Source organism: Phalacrocorax aristotelis, chromosome 1 (genome assembly GCF_949628215.1).
Source record: "Phalacrocorax aristotelis chromosome 1, bGulAri2.1, whole genome shotgun sequence".
NCBI classification, from domain to species: domain Eukaryota; kingdom Metazoa; phylum Chordata; class Aves; order Suliformes; family Phalacrocoracidae; genus Phalacrocorax; species Phalacrocorax aristotelis.
This window is the reverse complement of record NC_134276.1, coordinates 18,445,951-18,464,122: the sequence shown is the minus strand read 5'-3', so window position 1 is coordinate 18,464,122 and position 18,172 is coordinate 18,445,951. Positions and strand designations below refer to the sequence as shown.

General features: G+C 42.8%; 1 protein-coding gene across 1 annotated transcript; it reads right to left on the bottom strand.

Moving 5' to 3' along the window:
* Window positions 1-507: 507 nt before the first annotated feature.
* On the bottom strand, window positions 508-18,040 carry ACAT1 (acetyl-CoA acetyltransferase 1). Its single transcript, XM_075082594.1, has 12 exons — window positions 17,916-18,040; window positions 15,758-15,805; window positions 12,507-12,624; window positions 11,476-11,571; window positions 10,052-10,152; window positions 7,355-7,498; window positions 5,458-5,608; window positions 4,791-4,886; window positions 3,992-4,105; window positions 3,561-3,625; window positions 2,198-2,355; window positions 508-889 (listed from the first exon to the last, which is right to left on the bottom strand). The coding sequence occupies exons 1-12, from the start codon at window positions 17,967-17,969 to the stop codon at window positions 769-771; spliced, it is 1,266 nt and encodes a 421-aa protein (XP_074938695.1). The 5' UTR covers window positions 17,970-18,040; the 3' UTR covers window positions 508-768.
* Between the last annotated feature and the right edge of the window lie 132 nt (window positions 18,041-18,172).

Below are 18,172 nucleotides of genomic sequence, written 5' to 3'. Positions count from 1 at the left end.
CAAGAGGAAGGCTTAACCCTGCATTCCTGAAGGCTTCACTGTGAGTGTGAGGGCACAGCCAGGTGCAGAGCAGCACCGTGTGAAGCAGCAGTAGTGGTAACTGTACTCTTTCAGTCTGGAACCTGCCTATACTTGAAAGCATATTAACAAAACTATACATCACAGAGGTTTAAATGAACAAAAAAGGAGCATTTTGAGGCCACGTTAGCAGTTGCGTGTGTATGTTACACCGCCACCTCATCCAGTTTGCGCTGGTACCACCCCCCAAGTCAGAGTGAGCGTGTGCTATGGCCGGGCGCTTTTTTTGCTTTTGCCCTGGCTTCCAGGTGCACAACAGAAAACCAGCCTTTGAATGAAGTTATTTTTTAGGTGAAAATCACTTAGTAGTGATGAGAATTAAGCAAAACTGTAAGGAACTAGCTGCTTCTAGTAGCAGCACTATGTGAGTTACCAAGAAAATTCATTTCCAGTGGCATTTGAGAAACTGTATGTCACTGACAGAGGAGCCACAGTTAACAAACGTTCTTTATTGTCAGGTCACAAGACATTATGATAATCTGACATTTTCTATTTGTACTGTATAAAAACTTGCACTGAGCCAAAGTAATAGGAGCCCAGTTGTCTGTATCAATAATTAGCGATGTTTTAATGGGTTCTAGAATAGCTGTTAAGGAATTAATCCACTTACTGATAAATAAGATGTAACAGGTACCACTCATCGTTTTGATCAGCATGTGTTTAAGGCTTTGTTTCCAACACAATTTGGGCCTACAGCTTTTCTATCAACATTGCAGAAGCACCTCCTCCGCCATTGCAAATTCCTGCTAGACCATATTGTCCTTGCTTCAACGCGTGGGCCATGTGAACAACAATTCTTGCTCCAGACATTCTAAATAAAAGAAAAAAATGTATATAGTTTAAAGGTCATTCTTACTTTGACCCACACGGGACAGTTGGTAGACTATAACACTGATTCACGTGAGGGGAAAACACCAACAAAAAGACCAACCAACCCTTTCATCTCCACTGTGACGCAATACAGGTTATTTTTCTCTAGGTACAGTACTTAACAGATTCTTACACATACACAAACAAAAACAACACATGTATCTAAAGTTTATTCTGGTAAAGGAAATCACCTCTAAGCCAGTCTGTATATTCCGAAGTATCTATCTATGTGTAGCAAAGCTCTTTCAGAGAAGGTAAGAAAGCTACCACAGAAACCAAATTGATAGTAATAATTAATTTCAAACAGTTTCTTATTTGCTTGCAACTTTATGTACTGCAGTATGCTACTTGGATCCACCAAATGTGCGAAATCAGAGATTTAAATTCTGTCATCGGACTGTCAAAATTAACCTTTAAGACAAAAAAAAAAATATCATATTCCCTTATGAGAAGCAGCTGGTATTGCAAAGGAGATGTCAGCATGTCTTGCGGGATTATGCCTTGATGAGAGCTTTTTATGAGCCCTGAAGTACTCCTACTTGCTCCTGATGTACAACGCAGTTACTTCACATCTGTATTTACTTAGAGGTTTTGAAATGGGTTTTTCCTCATAGACCTGCACCGTGCCACGTGCGCACCCCTTAGGGAGGATTAACAGGATGTACTTAAGTCATGAGTAGGTTACAGCTGCTGGGGAACACAGAAAGTGATCTGACACCTTGAACCAGGTGACACAACTTCAGACAACAGACCCACCAACATCCCCCAGGCAATCCCGGTCTGCAGCAGTAGGTGCTTGGAGACTTCCAGACTCACTGCCAAAAACGCTTTGACAAGACCTGGAATTGCACTTTGTTCATGTAAGAAAAATAAGAGCCCCTGTACCATATCCTTCGCTATTTTCATAAGTTAACCTGCAAATTTTATTAGCTTAACTACTTGATTATTATTATTTATTCTGTCACATTAATAGTGATTTGTTTTTAATACTTCATAAATGCATATAGCTGTGGTAATGAGCAAGCTCTTTATAAAAGTAGGTGGTGATTAGCTGTGAAGAGAAAAATGGGATCGAGCTCTTCTCAAGTACCCTGAAATTTAACACCTGAATTAAGTCACTATGTACTTGATAGGAAATTTCTACTTCCCTTCCTACTTGCATTACATTTGAGACTAGAGGTAACTGTTAGCAGCACGCCTAGAAAACAACAATCTGTGCAGAACAAAACCCAGTGCTTGTTTCACTTACCCTATTGGATGTCCAAGAGAGACGGCACCTCCGTTAATATTGACTTTTTGTGGATCAATACCCAGCATTTTAATATTGGCCAGCACCACAACGCTGAAGGCTTCATTGATTTCCCACATTGCAATATCTTCTTTTTTCAGGCCTGTCTCACTTAGAATCTAGAAATAATAATAAAAACAATTACTACTATGGAAAAATTAGAAAGATAATGATAGAAATCATTAGGGCTGTTTTGAAGTCAGTGACTCAGGCTGCCCATAGTCTGATCTAGGTTCACATTTCGGAACCTCTTTGTCAGACGGAAAAATGCAGAACTGAGGTATTGAAGCACAGACTTGAGTTTTCACCAAAGAGGAAATGGAGAGTACCCCATGCCAAGAATATGTTTTCATCACACTTACACTAAGGCCGCCGCTACAGTAAGTACGTTTCAACTGAGAGTATTGCCTCGCGCCATACGCTTGTCCTCAGCTCCTTTTTGAACTTGTATAGCCGTATTTATTTTGCCTTTTAGCCATGCTAGCTGCAAAGCTTCGGTCCTGGTTTCGGCTGGGATAGAGTTAAATGTCTTCGTAGTAGCTAGTATGGGGCTATGTTTTGGATTTTTGCTGGAAACAGTGGCGATAATGTGGAGATGTTTTAGTTGTTGCTAAGTAGCGCTTACACTAGTCAAGGACTTTTTCAGCTCCCCGCGCTTTGCCAGGTACACAAGCAGCTGGGAGGGGCACAGCCAGGACAGCTGACCCCAACTGACCAAAGGGATATTCCATACCATATGACATCATGCTCAGTATATAAAGCTGGGGGATAAAGAAGAAGGAAGGGGGGGATGTTCACAGTGATGGTGTTTGTCTTCCCAAGTAACCGTTATGCAAGATGAAGCCCTGCTTTCCTGGAGATGGCTGAACACCTGCCTGCCCATGGGAAGGAGTGAATGAATTCCTTGTTTTGCTTTGCTTGTGTGTGCAGCTTTCGCTTTACCTATTAAACGGTCTTTATCTCAGCCCACGGGTTTCCTCACTTTTTACCCTTCTGATTCTCTCCCCCATCCCACCAGAGGGGAGAGAGCAAGCAGCTGAGTTGCCGGCTGGGGTTAAACCACAACAGCTTCAAAAGTGTAAAGTAGCCCAAAGTTGGTGAAAGCAGTATAAAAGAGTATTCTCTTTCAAAATAGGCAAGAGAAATGTGTTACTCTGAAAATCTGCATTCTAGCCTTGATCCTCTGGAAAGCATGTGTCCTTTGCATTTATGATGGAATTATAATTTCAGTCCTAATTACAGGAAGATCCACTGAGGGATGAACCAACGATCCAGCTTGGGGAAAGTTTGGTTTTTTACAAAATCCACTCAGTTTTATTCCTACCTTGGGAATAGCATGTGCAGGTGCAATTGGGAAGTCGATGGGGTCAACAGCAGCATCTGCAAAAGCTGTAAAAATCACAAAAACTGTTTAAAGACCTTTTGTTTTTGCCATACATGATTTTATTCATGCAAGCAGCAAACCCAGCTCAGATAGAAATATTCTGAATGTAACAGTCCGTAAAATAGAGACATCTAAAGTTTAGTGCCTTAAGTGAGCCACATAATAACATTTTCCTATCTTTAGCATTATTCCATATAGAAAACTGTTTATGATCCAAAGGACTATTTGAGAAGATGCAGCCATAACACCTAAGGACCCACCTTTTCAGTCCCATGAGTGTCAGACAGGCCAAACAGGACTCCCAGTCTGAGAACACACTGTGGGAATATTTTCCAGGACTGTTCTCAAAGATAAGAAAAGAAAAATCGTACCTACTATCCGTGCCAATGGTTTGACTTTCAGCCTCTTGGCTGCCTCTGTAGTCATCAGCACCAAAGCAGCTGCTCCGTCATTCAGAGTACTGGCATTAGCAGCTGTAACTGTTCCTAGAAAAGGTAAAGGATTGTTTAAACAGGGGGAAAAGTGGGATATAGCTCAGGTATACCCTGTTACTGATTTGATTTTTTTTTCTTAACCTAAGGCCCTTGAGCATAAGTTCTCAACAATACAGTGACATCTGTGGCACTGATTTAAATAAAAATGAGTTGGTTTTTTTAAATCTGTTTGATTAAACAAGTACAATCACATGTATTCATATTGTTATCCAAGCTGCAGTTTAGATCATGCCTTCCATGTCAGCTGCACTGCTGGCATTAAGAGACAATTCCAGCTCAAAAGGGATCTGAACGAGTGGCAACTTCAACTTAGCCAGAAAGATTTATCAGTCAGGTTCAGGGAAGTAACAGGTAACTATGTAAAGGCACTCCAGCTCCCACTGAAACAAGAGCTTACGCTTGGCGGGGACCAAGGCAACAGTTAAACTGAAACCAGTCTGTTCCATTCTTTTTAAAGTAAATGTCCAAAACAGAGGTTTTCACTGGTTTAAGGTTCTTGGACCATCTTTTAATCCAAGCCAGTTCATGCTGTTGTGAAGCATGTTTCTTCATCCTAGACATTTAAAAGTTAATGGACCGCTGTTGGGCATTCTAGCTCTTGCAAACCGAACTCTGTCTGTAACAAGGCATCCTTGTGCTTGGTAGAAAATGAAGCAGCTAATTCAACAGTATTTACCGTTTTCTTTTTGGAAAACAGCTTTAAGGTTTGGAACTTTGCTGAAATCAACACGTTTGTATTCTTCATCTTCTTTCACTTCTGTATCTGGCTTTCCTGAAATTCAGATTGGGTTTAGTATTTTACAGTACAGTCCATTCTTAAGATGTTCTAACACAGTACTTTGGCTAAATGCTGCCTTATTTAAACAACTTATTTCTGTAAAAAAATGTAGACGCATGTAAAATGCATGTCAAGAAATGTTCTTATGAAAACTGAAAAAAAAAATAATTATTCCTTAATCCAATTTATTTCCAGCAAATCATTTATACTTCCTGGTGGCTGAATGAAAGGGACAAGGAATGTATCTTTAAGGTAACCAATACAGAAATTAAAACACAGATGTCCTCAAGCCATACTAGCTAAGTTCAGTAGCTAGTCTTCCACTTACATTAAAAAGGAAGAAGATATGGTATGTAATGTTAAAGAAAAATTTAAAACCAAAACCAGATCAACAGATCACTGACAGCTGTTCAACAGAAACATTTTCTGCATAACAGAAAATTCTTAGCTAAAATTAGCGTTACTGATATCTGCATTTTAAACAACACAAGTTGGACTGAACACAGACAATGTTACAGCTTTCAATGAGAAACACAAAGGGTTGCATCACACCTTTCCATAGTACCTTTTTTTGAAATAGTGACAGGAACGATTTCATTTTTCAATATTCCTGAATCCCAGGCTGTTTTGCTCTTAGTGTAAGAGCCTATGGCGTAAGTGTCTTGTTCCTCTCGTGAAATAGTAAACTTCTTTGCGGTGTTCTCAGCACAGTTGCCCTTTGAGAAAACCAGACACGTTGGGTTTGGTATTTCTGGATATGTGAACTACAAACATAGCTGAAAAAACTCAACCAGCAGATTTCCAGAATTGAATGTGACTAACACTTGATGTCAGTTCTGATTTACACAGTCCAAATAGTAACTTCTCATTTTAGAACACAAACTTCAGATTTAGCAAATGTTTTCTGGATCCAGATTATTAAAGCCTTGAAGGAACATTCATTACAAGGATTGGGTTGGGGTTTTTTAAGTTAAAAAATTGCATGCAAAAGGAAGTTTTCAAGTGATGTTTTCAGAGACTGCAGATCACTGTTCAGCCACAGAACATGTATGTTCACATCACCTTACTAGTGTTTTCATTCCATTATTAGCTTGTCTCCTCCAAAGTTTACAAGAACAGATCAATACACAGGGCTTATTTAGCCTTGGGGATCTCATACTTTAAAAGCTGTACAAATGGAAGTATGTATACCTTTTGCCTAATAACTGGAATGAAATAAGTAGAATGAAGCAATCAAATCGTTTTATAGTCAACCCGAGAAATTTGCTCTTATCAGGTTTTGTTCCACCTCTCATTTCTGTGGAAAACTCAGTGAATCAACACAAAACCCATTAGTACCATGTTCCTTCTGTTCTTCAAACAAGCAAGTTCACTTCTATGCAATTAAAGAATTTTAAGTCTTCACAGCACCAGCAACTTAGTCTGTTGCCACAATATAGACAAGAGTAAGTTCCTGAAGCCACCAGATGTACCTTCCTATATATTCTCACACAGCTGCTGAGGTTTTCCCAGCAGCCTACAGCTGCTATAAAGAAGACAAAAGGTTCTGAAATATCATCCCAAACTATTAAAGCTTTATGTATTATAACCAGCTCTCAGAGCTAGTCCCCACATACAGGAACTAGCAAAGCCACTCTTTACATTCCTATCAAAATCCTCACAATCAAAATCCATCTGAGCTGAAATGTGGATTTCAGCCAGTGGCCTGAGCAGAGTGTGCTATACTGCAAGAAGAATAAATCACACACAGAAGCAACGATGTCTGTATCAAATACATGGATCACAGTAGAATACTCTTCATGACACATTTTCCCGTGCACCAGCAAGAACACTAACTGATCAGTGAACAATGCCCTACAACTGTGAATTACCATAGGCAAAGGTCAGAGATACTCGTAAACCAAAAGTAGTCGTTCTCTTTTCAAACTGTTCTTCACTCCCGGCATATCAGTTGTTTTCCAAACCCATCGTAAGTTTGCAGTGGTTTGTCCAATTTAAGTTACCATGCTGATGAGTAAGCACATTAGCTGACTCAAACCATCCAACAGAAGATATGAGATATGTACATTGGGGGAGGGAAAATAAACATGAGAGCCTGCTGACCCGTACCCAGGAGGTACCTTCCAAGACATCAAGTAACTTGATTGCTCTTTCCCACAGACAGAGCAACAGCAATCTATCAGTAGCACAATTTTTTTTTTAAATCCCTGCTCTAGGCTATTCAGACTTCAACCAGAGACAGATAAACATTAACATACAATTTGCTATTCTGTTTTGGTCTTCTAACCCCTCCATTACAGTTACTACAGGAAGCCTGGAAATGGAAGACTTTTTCCTCCTCTGTTAACATTATCCCTCATTTCTAGGTTTGCTAGATGAGGTGCTTTCATAATATTAAGCAAGCTCTTCAAAGCTGCATCAGGTCGATGGTTGGTACTATAGTACTGTGCAGGAATATTTACCATATGGATATGGTTATAAGCATCTGTCAGCCCATCTTTTACTATCAGGTCTTCCAGCTTTACTCCTCCGTAAGGCGTTGATCCTCTGCTCATTGTATAGGGAACATTAGACATGCTCTCCATTCCACCGGCAACCATTACATCCTGCTCAAAGGAAACAAGTTAAAATTATTAATAATGCATTGTGTTCCCTATGACCTCTTGTAAGAACAAATACTAGCAAAAGCTTAAGCATGGATGCTTTATATTTCTGAGAAGTCTTAGAGGAAGAAGAAGAAAAAAAGTCTTTATGCATCTAAAAAGCAAACAGCAGGACCAGCTGAAGACAGTTAATCCACCCTGACAGAACAACTGGACTTTTGTCCAATAGTTAAAACACCCTCAGAGACATGGTGTGAATTTTGGGGTTGTCCTGTGCAGGGACAGGAGTTGGACTCGATGATCCTTGCGGGCCCCTTCCAGCTCAGGGCATTCTATGATTCTGATTGTCTCATATGCAATTTTAGAAAGCTGCAAGAGTCATGTCACTCCCTTGCACCTTTAGTTTAAAAGCTTCTGAAATCAAATTATAAATTTTACTTTAAACAGTTTATTTTTCTGTAAATTTCTCATTTTTGTTCTTCATTTGCAGCTCCATATCCCTATGGAAGAAGCAACAGTCGAATCTAAGACCAATAAGAAGAGACAGATTTACCAGTACCTGCTGTTTTACATAACATTGTTTCGCCTTACTATGTAAAGAGAGATGACTTATAATACTGTTTTATCATCTTAAAAGGTCAGCAAAAAAAAGAGATGTTAATAATTAACGATTACTGAACCATTATGGGCATTTCTAAATTATCTGAGACAAAGCAAACAAACAGAAAATCTACAAACAGCAAAGCCATAAGGCTGTACCCCCAAAATCCCTAGGATCTCAGGATGTGAAGAATAGACAGTTGTGTTTAATGGCATACTTGAAACATGGATAAACGTATGAAAAATACACACACAGCAGTGCGAGTCTTTGAGAGTTCAACAGTACTGTTAATACACATTCAGAAAGATTTTACATCAAAACAGCAATAAGAAAAAAAGGACAGCTTTTTTGGTTTCTTTAAATTAAGACTCAGGGAAATACTGGTTTGGTTCAGAATAGATTATAAACTAGACCTAGGAACAGTGACATGAAGAATAAAGAAAAGAAAGAAGGCTGGAGACAAACTGGAAAGGCAGATAAATCAGAAAGGCAGTTGACAAGCAGCAACAGATCAGAGGAACGAGAGTCCCTGGTATTTCAATTACATAAAGTGAAAGACTTGGAGACAGAGTTAATACAGTTGCTTATACAATAATGTACACTGACTCAAGCCACTGGCAACCATCACTGACTTTCATACCACAGATACCACACAGTCCACAGCCAGGAAAAAAACAAATACCAAAACCCCCCCATAATTTAAAGCTTTAAAAGACTAATAACTGGCCAAGCCACTGCTTTTGCTGAGACTGGCAGCACAGCACGTGTGATTAGCTCAGCTGAAACTCCAGTTCTCTTCAGAGCTCATGGCCTGCATCTGTCAAACCAACCAAATGCAAAACTGCTCTCATGAAGTCACTGGATGTAAGTTACTAAATCCAAGTGTAGCTGTTTACACAAACATGCTGGGCCTGGTTCAAAGTCCAGCGACAAGACTTCCACCGACTTCAGTAGGCACTGGGCAAAGTGCCATTCTTTGCAGTGCAAGGCCAAAGCAATAACTAGTTGCTTAATTCAGCTATACTGTTATTTTCATGGAAGGGACAACAAAACTTAAATATTTCACTTTTGTTCTAAAAAAAAAAAAAGTAAATTTCTCACTAATGAGCCACTTACTTTGTAAACCAAAAATATATATTGAACTAACAATATTTTCACTTCAGAGAAGGGGAGAGGTTGCCAAAATGCTCTGAGTATGGAATTAAAAACAAAATTGAAATGTCTTCACATTCACACTTCTCCCACATTCTTTGCTGCATAGCATTTAACAGCTTGCTGAAGATGGTGTATTCACCCATCCTCCTATTAAGTGATACTATTTTCCCTATCATAGAGAGAATCTTAGAACACAGTTGACAGAGATTAGCAGTTCCCCTCCATCAAGCTCTCTTCAGTCAAAACACTTACTCAGCAACAATAGATTCTGCTTCTTCCAAAAAAATAAAAGCCTGGAACACCTTTAATGTATTTGGAAACAACATTGCTTGAATATGTATATTTAATTCATTTAAGTGTTTAAAGTGTCTGAAAGTCAAGATTAAACGTGTTTCTCCAAAAAATAAGTGTATAAAAATTTCTTCAATTTTTCAAACCAGAAAGTTTGAAAATTCCCTTATTTTTTGGGGGTGGGGCAGGAGGTGGGGGAAGGGGAAGAACAGTAGGAAGAAGATGTAAACAGCACCCCAGAAAAAGCCCTCCACCTTATTTCCCCAGCTCTAAAAATACATCTGACAATTTCTTAACTATGATACTTAATTTTTTTCCTGTTTTAAACTAAAACTCACTTAAGCAACTATAAAATTAAGGTTGCATAAGCAAAACAAACCTTTGCTAATTAGCTTTATTATCCCAAGTCAAAACACAATCCCAAATCAAAGAGCACAGTCATTAGTAGGACAGCATCTACAACATTGGTTGCATGTTTCTTCCATAAAACAGCACTAAAATTCACATACCTGACTCCCACACATCAGGCTTTGTGCTGCCATCATGATCGATTTCATTCCTGAAGCACAGACTTTATTGACAGTTGTAGTAGGAGTGCAGATTGGCAGACCTGGGTCAAAGTAGTACAGACAACTGTATTATTTAAAGGGTAGACCAACACTTTATTGGTGTTTCAGCAATATTTCATATGGGACCAATTTTTATCTAAGCCCAGGGTGACCAGTTTGCACTATTTAGCCTGCCAGGACAATTTATCTACCCTCAGCCCCAGCTGCTATCCCCTTCTTGGAGACTCCTGTTGTTTCTCCCCTTCAGATGACAGACTTGTGATAAGAGAGCCAGCAAACAAGGAATCAGAGACAGAAGATCAGGGAAGCGACTCCAGAACTATTTCTCCTCCTGACACCCCAATCCCTGCCTCTAAGAAGCATTCAAGATTGAAAAGGCATAAACAAGCTGTAGAATTTAGCAGCTGGCAACAAGACAGACCCCAGTAGTACAGGGTCTCCAAACACAAGCAGTACCGAACAAGGCCAAAAGTGCTTGGCATCAGTGTCATTCACACGGTGATTATTGAGTTATTATTGTCATTGAGTGTTCATGGCAGTAGCTTTGGGCTCTGCTATGGACAGTTTGGCTCAAGACCATTGCATCACTGCCTCTACCCTAGGCTTGCTCTCTAGCATAATGGCTTGGCTACCAGCGCATCACCTCCATAGCAGCAGTGAGATGGGGAAACTAGCCAGAGGAAAGAAAAGAGCCATATTCATCTGTTTGGATCACACAGAAGCAGCTCCTCCTTTTTCAGAAAAGTACAAGGACAGAGCCAAGAAAGTATCCAGTTCTTCCCTGACCCATAGACTTCCCTAGCGTCATGCTAAGGTATGGAATCCTGTCCCCCCAGCAAAAGGGAGAAAAAAAATCCTGCACCCCAAGAACATTTGTGTTGCAGTTAACATTATAGAACGAATCCTTCCAGTAACAGCTCCAGCCTCCACAGGAAAATGAGCACAATGCCATACTCATATCTGCCGTTCATGGAAACTCACTGACCCCTTATCCAACAGAGCTTAAAAGTAATGATACACTGAAGAAAAAAAGTCTGTTTCACGAAAGATTCAAAGAGCAGCATCCATCCTTAGCGTAAAGTGCTCTGGAAGTAGCAGCCTGGTCTCCAATATCATCTTCTCCACGTTCTGCAAGCACTGTACACGTGACATTGTACGTATGAAATTTGATTCCTGAGGATGCACAATTAGGCCCGCTTGCAAGAGTACAACAGACACCCTGCACCCACCATGGGGAAAAAAGCATACACAGACTGTCTTGACAAGAAGCTGGGCACCACTCTGCTTTAACTCATAGCTCAATAACTTACACTGTCTACATAAAGCCAGAAAATCTTTAACCCCAGAATCAAGAGGATTAATACCTGCACCCAGGACTGCTTGCCTTGCTGGAGCTTGTCCTTGTCCAGCCTGCAAGACATTACCCATATATGCTTCTTTCACTTCTTCTGCAGGGATACCTATAAAACAAAATTGTTTCAAATCAGGATTCTTTGCACGGAAGATGTAACTCCTTTTTACGAACCTTCCCACTGAAGTTTCCTATGAAAGACTGATGAAACATGCCATGTCCAACCTGTGTGCCAAAAGCAGCCCACAGGCCCCTGATGGGTGTGTCCCAGATCTCTACTCTCATATTCATGGGATGTGATGAACTGGTGACCCCCCCCCAGAACAGAACTCCCTTGTTACCCTGCCAGTTAGCTAACTGAAGCGAACATTTCTGAGTCTGAAAACTCAATTCCCATGGATGGTTAAATGCACAAAACTTTCTACCTGCCACAATCATGTCTAAAAACCCAGTTTCATTTGTTTAACAGGGATGAGCCAAGGCCATGGCTAGCTACCACCAGCCAGAAGAGGCCTGCTCTCCTGCTGCATCTCTTGCAAGAGCCCTGGTGTTCAACTTTTGTAACATGGTGTTTCAAGAAGCCCGATTTGTAGAAAATTAACCCTCCTCTCCCCCCAAAAGACATTTTGCTGATCTGAATCCATCAATAGACTCACAAGGCTGTCCTACAAGCATAACTGCCTATGTGAAAGATGGGCAGGGAAAGGAAGGGCCACTGGTTTCACCAAAAAGTAGCCTTTGTGTCAGCTTAGGTGTATCATAAAACCCCACCCCAGAAAAACAATTATCATGTTCAACCAGATTTGGAGTAGCACAGATAACCCTAAACAATATTCTGTTCCTAGAAGCAGTACTTAATTCAGATTGAAACAAAACCCAACAGTTAACGTTACTTAAATACCATTTGTGGATAAATACTTAAGAGTGCTGCAGCAGCAAAAACCAGGAGATCTTTTGTTTACCAAGCAACTTAAAAGACACAGACTGACACTGTTCTGTGCCACTTGAGACGTTCTTTGTCATAGAAAAAACATTTACATATACCTGCTCTGTCAATTGCTCCCTTAATTGCAATGGAGCCAAGTTTAGTAGCTGGCAATGATGAAAGAGATCCTTGGAAAGATCCAATCGGTGTCCTTACAGCACTTGCTATCACCACCTCCTAAGAGTAAAAGCATAGAGTAAAAGTCAGTCTCTCTCACACATGCACCAGTATTTTTTACATGTATCTGCTTTTACTCTTTCATTCATGTCACAGCTTCCCTTTTATCTTGCAAGTGTTTCAGAGTACTAAAATAATCTTTATTAATGCATGCAGCATGGGGAATAAAGATAAGGAATTAGAGATCATTGTGCAGTTGCAGGACCACAATCTTGCTGGGATCACAAAGCCGTGGTGGAACAGCTCCCACGGCTAGAGTGCTGCCATGGAGGGGTACAGGCTTTTTACAAGGACGGACCAAGGAGACAAGGAGGATGGGGGGAAGGCTGGCCTTTATCTGAGAGAATAGCTGGTGTGCATTGAGCTCAGCTTTAGGATAGATGATGCTTGAAAGAATCCCAAAGCCCTGGAGGGAGGAAGGGTCAAAGTAAGCTGGTTCCAAGCTCAAGAGCAGTCCATTCCAACAAGCAGGAAGTCAGGTAAAAATGCCAGGAGGTCTGTGTGTATGACCAAAACTCATACACAAAAAGGAAGTACACAGAAGGTAAAAGCAGGGACAGGGAACCTGGGAGACACTGTTGGAGCATGCAGCGACAAGGTTCTGAAACCAAAGCCCAAGTGGAACTTGGGAAAGTCAAACCCAACAAAGGCTCCCAAAAGCACCTAGGAGGCAAAAGAAAATCTAGGGAAAATGTGAGCCTGCTGCTGAACAGGGAAGAGGACCTGGTGATACAGAGCATGGAAAAGCCTGAGTACTAAATGCTCTCTTTGCCTCAGTCTTCACTAGTAAGGCCAGCCTTCAGGAATCCCAGGTCCCAGAGACCAGGGGGGAAGTTTAGAGCAAGGAAGATGTACCTTTGGTGGAAGAGGATCAGATCAGGGAATATTTAAGCAAACCAGAGATATGTAAATCCACGGGCCCTGCTGTGATGCACCCACAAGTGCTGAGGGAGCTGGCAGATGTCTTTCTAAGGTCACTCTCGTTAATCTTGGAATGGTCATGGCAACTGCGAGAGGTGCCCAAAGACTGGAGGAAAGCAAACATCACTCCTATCTTCAAGAAGGGCAAGAAGGAAGATCTGGGGAACTACAGACCGGTCAGCCTCACCACGATTCCTGAGGTGATGAAACAAGCCAAACCTGGAAACCATTTCCAGGCACATGAACAATAAGAAAATCATCAGGAGCCATCAGCATGGATTCACCAAGGGGAAGTCATGCTCAATCAACCCAATAACCTTCTACAGTGAAATAATTGGCTTGGTAGGTGCAGGGAGAGTAGCAGATGTCTGCCTAGATTTTGGTAAGGTTTTCAACACTATCTCCCATAAGGTCTTCACAGAGAAGCTGTTGATATATGGGCTGGATGAGCAGTGAGGTGGACTGAAAACTGGCTCAATGGCCCGGCCCAGAGGGTGATCATCAGTGACAAAGCCTGGTTGGAGGCCAGTAACTAGCAGTATACTCCAGGGGTCAATACTGGGTCCAGTACTGTTTAACATCTTCATTAATGATCTGGCTGATTGGGCAGAGTGTACCCTCAGCAGGTTTGCTGGTAACACCAAACTGGGAGGAGTGGCAGATACACCAGAGGGTCATGCTGCCATCCAGAGAGACCTCGGCAAGCTGGAGAAATGGGCCAACAGGAACCTCATGAAGTTCAACAAGGAGAAGTGCAAGTCCTTCATCTGAGGAGGAACAACCCCAGGCACCAGGACATGCTCAGGGCTGCCCAGCTAGAGAGCGGCTTTGCAGAAAAGGCACTGGGCATCCTGGAGGATGCCAGACTGAATCCGAGACAGCAGTGCACCCTTGTGGCAAAGGCAGCTGATGGTATCCCTGGGCTGCCTTAGACAAAGTAGTGGCAGCAGGTAAAGGGAGGTGAGGACCCTGGTGAAGCCACACTTGGAGAACTTTGTCCAGTTCTGGGCTCCCCAGTAAAAGAGAGACATGGACATGCTGGAGAGAGTCCAATGGAGGGCCACGAAGATGATTAAGGGACTGGAGCATCTGACATACAAGGAAAGGCTCAGAGAGCTGGGATTCTTCAGCCTGGAAAACATAAGGCTCAGGAGACTTCATCCATATACATCAATACCTGAACGGAGGGTGCAAAAGGGGCAGAGCCAGGCTCATTTCAGTGGTGCCCAGACACAGGACCAGAGGCAACAGGCACAGACTGACACACAGGAGGTTCCCTCTAAACATCAGGAAACACTTTTTCATTGTAAGGGTGACTGGGCAACCTGTTCCAGTGCTCAGAGAGGTTGTGGAGTTTCCATCCTGGAACTATTCAAAAGCACCCAGGTCCCAGCATGGTGCATTAGCAGTAGTTTAAGACATGGTATGACATTCAGCTGTATACCTAGTAGACCCTAAAAAAAACCAGATTTACTCTTATTTTGCATCTTAGCTTTAGTGCTACATCAACACATCTACCTGGTAGCCCTACGAGAGTAGCATGAGGACCTGGCACCAAAAAGATGCACATTTCAGACCTCTGGCAGCCCCCAGGGGGGGCTGAGAAACTACTGCTACTGAGAAACAGCAATGCCTTCCTCCAACTGTGCTGGTTTCAGTGGAAGTTAGACACAAAGCTTTACAGGGTCTCACCACAAGTTCTTTATTTAGAGAGCCAAGTAAAGAAACAAAACACCAGAAAGTATCTAAATAAAAAAAAAGAGACAAATTACACTCGTCTAAAACTCAGAAGGTCTGTTTCTGTAACCCCTTCTTCCTCATGACTGACTTCAGTGATAGTAACATACTTGTCTTCATCTTTTACATTGTAACAGCAAGCTGGGGGGCGGGGAGGGGGGGGGAATACCACACAAATAACCTCAGAGGGGTTAGCTGGCATCAGCTGTATTTTCCAATAACGGGCAGACAGTTGCATTAAGTTAGCTGACGCACTTCTAACTAATTCTGTCCCACAGTGCCTAACAATGAGCAAAATAAAATTAAAACGGAAATCTGACTTTTATTCCAGATTTTGCAGTAAGGTGTGACTTGGGCACAAGTAACACTGTCTACAAGGCAGATTATTTTGCAGTAACTTTTTAGAAATCTTCAGTGATTAAGAAACAGATTTAAAAGAGTGATTTATTGCAGTCAGGTGGTGCTTTATACTTACATTTAAAGTACGCTGCGATGCATAGCCACGGCTCGTATACGTCAAAGCCTGAAAATGAATAAGTCCTCAGAGTTTGTACTGATCAAGCCAATACCGTGACATTTCAGTAGTGTACCATTTTCATGTAAGTTCTTATTTTAAAAAATAATGTCTAAGAAACACTGGAAAAAGTATTAAACAAAAAATCATAAAACAACTTTTAAAAAAGTGTAGTCTAGTACACAGTCTCACCATAATATCTGTGATAAAATATTTTCTGAAAAAAAAACCAGATACCTTTTCAAAACCAAAACCAATTCATTTCGGCCAAGTCTGTTATGCACACATGTAACATCTCTAAACCATGGAGTGAGTGGTGTTATCTTGAAAAAGTTTACTAGTCCCTCTGTCTGCTTCTCTGGACTTTGTTTCATTCATTCCTATCATTAACTTCACTGCTTTTTAAACAGTGGCAGTTTGCATCTACAGCTTCATTTCACCGGCGTTTCATGAACCAAAATGAGGATAATGAATTCAGAATGCTAAACAAAAATATTTCTAAAAAGCCAAAACAAAACCAAGACAAAGGTATCACCTGAGCAGGCTAATTCACCAGCTACTAGCTTCATCTAACTATTCAGTGTAAAGATACAAAGATACATCTGTATGTATTTTTTCAATATATTAACAGTTATTTTTCAATTAGTGGTTTAAAATAACAAGTTTAAGCAATTTCCTTAGACAACATTTCAGTATGCTGAATTCTGAATTGAATAATTAATAACTTCTGGGCATTACTGAGTGAGAGCTAAATAAATACTAATTAAAAATAATAACTACTTAAGGACACTGCAAAAACACCACCAATTTTATACATCAATGAATGCCTTGTGTTATTGGGTCCACAATATGAAAATTTAGCCTGTTTCTCTCTTCATTTGACAACTTTCAACTAACAAAAGGCAGACTCCTTTTCCTACTGCTTTTCAGTTAGTGGTTTGTTGTTTTTGTTGGGTTGTTTTTGTTTTTTTCCTAGCTGAGGTTGCAACAGCCAGCAGAAAGTTTAACTTAATCTTCTCTCTGAAAATGATTTATGTCCCTGCAGGGACATTTTAATAAGAGGGCTTTCAAGGGTTAATGTCAAAAAGAAAAACAAAACAAAAAGCGAATTAACATGCCCTTGCTGTGCTACACCTGAAGGTTACCTTCATAGTAAAGTGGACAAACTAGTTAATACTCTTCTAAGAATAACTGGGATCTGCTAGTGGTGTTCATGCTGTGTCAATTACAGACTTCTTAAAAAAACAAACAAACAAAACCAACCCCAACAACAACAAAATCCCCACGCTTCCTACAGGCGGTAAGACACAACCTTCAGCTTTGCATACAGCAATATGGCCAATCCACGTTGCAAACCCCGCACAACGTGGATGCTTCACCTGCCCTCTCCTTCCTAGCACGGCTCTCCACGCCAGCGAGAGGAGCCCGGCGCTCCCGGCAAACCAGGCGCCCGCACCAGTGAAGCCAGGAGCGCCTCACAGCAATCCCCTACTGGGGGCTCCTGGGCAGGGGCACTCAGCATCTCACCTCCCAGCGCCGGTGCTTCTGACGAACCCACCCTGTGCCCGCCGAGGCGGTACGTTTGCAGCCCGCTTCCCCCCGGCTCGGCCTAGAGAAAGCCTCCGACAGCTGCCACACGCCCGCATCGCTGAGGCGGGGAACGGGTGAGCAGAGGGACTTTGCAGGGCAGCGGGCTGCGAAGGAAGGAAGGGGCTGAGGAGCCGGGCGAGGGCTCCGGTCGGCCGCCGCACCCCCAGCGCTGACAGCCGGTTACGAGGCAATGGAAAAAGCCGCTCTCAAGATCGCGGCTAAAGGTCCCGCCGGGCTTAGCGCGGTGCCCGGCCCGGGCCCGCTGAGGCGGGAGCCGCCCTTCACCGAGCAGGCGGCGCCGCGGCGCGGCCCTGCCCCGTAGGCCCCCGCTCCCCCAGCCGAAGGCCCCGCCGCAGGAGCCGGGTCCGGCTCCCTCCCTCCCGCCGCGCCGCAGGGGTGAGCTGAGGGGGACACCGCCTTCTCCGCCGCAGACGAGGGTGTGACCTTGGTCAACTCTTGCCGGGCCCGGCCGCGGGGCCGGGGCCGCCCTGGGATGGAGAGGGGAGGGGAAGGGCACGGCCCGCCTCACCCGCAGCAGCTCCGCTGCCGAGCGCCGCAAGCCCCGCATCGCCGCCGCCGCCATCCTCCTCCCGCCGGCCGCCCCCCGTCACCTTCACCGCCGCCCCCACCTCGGCCTATAGGCGGCGGCGCCCCGACCCCTCCCGGCTCCCATTGGGCCTGGGGCCGAGGGCGGTGCCAAACCCGTCCCTGCCATTGGCTAGGCTGGAAGGCCGGCTTGCACCTCCAGGGCGGTGGCCGCCCTGCGCTTGCGCGGCCCGTGAGGTG

Bases quoted from the DNA above. Each gene is read 5' to 3' on its own strand.
- ACAT1 (XM_075082594.1), bottom strand. From the start codon at position 17,969: ATGGCGGCGGCGGCGATGCGGGGCTTGCGGCGCTCGGCAGCGGAGCTG. The intron at 11,572-12,506 runs GTATATGTAAAT...TTTGTTTTATAG, and splicing joins GGGAGCAATTGACAGAGCAG to GTATCCCTGCAGAAGAAGTG. The intron at 7,499-10,051 runs GTATGTGAATTT...TCCTTTGAGCAG, and splicing joins GCCTGATGTGTGGGAGTCAG to GATGTAATGGTTGCCGGTGG.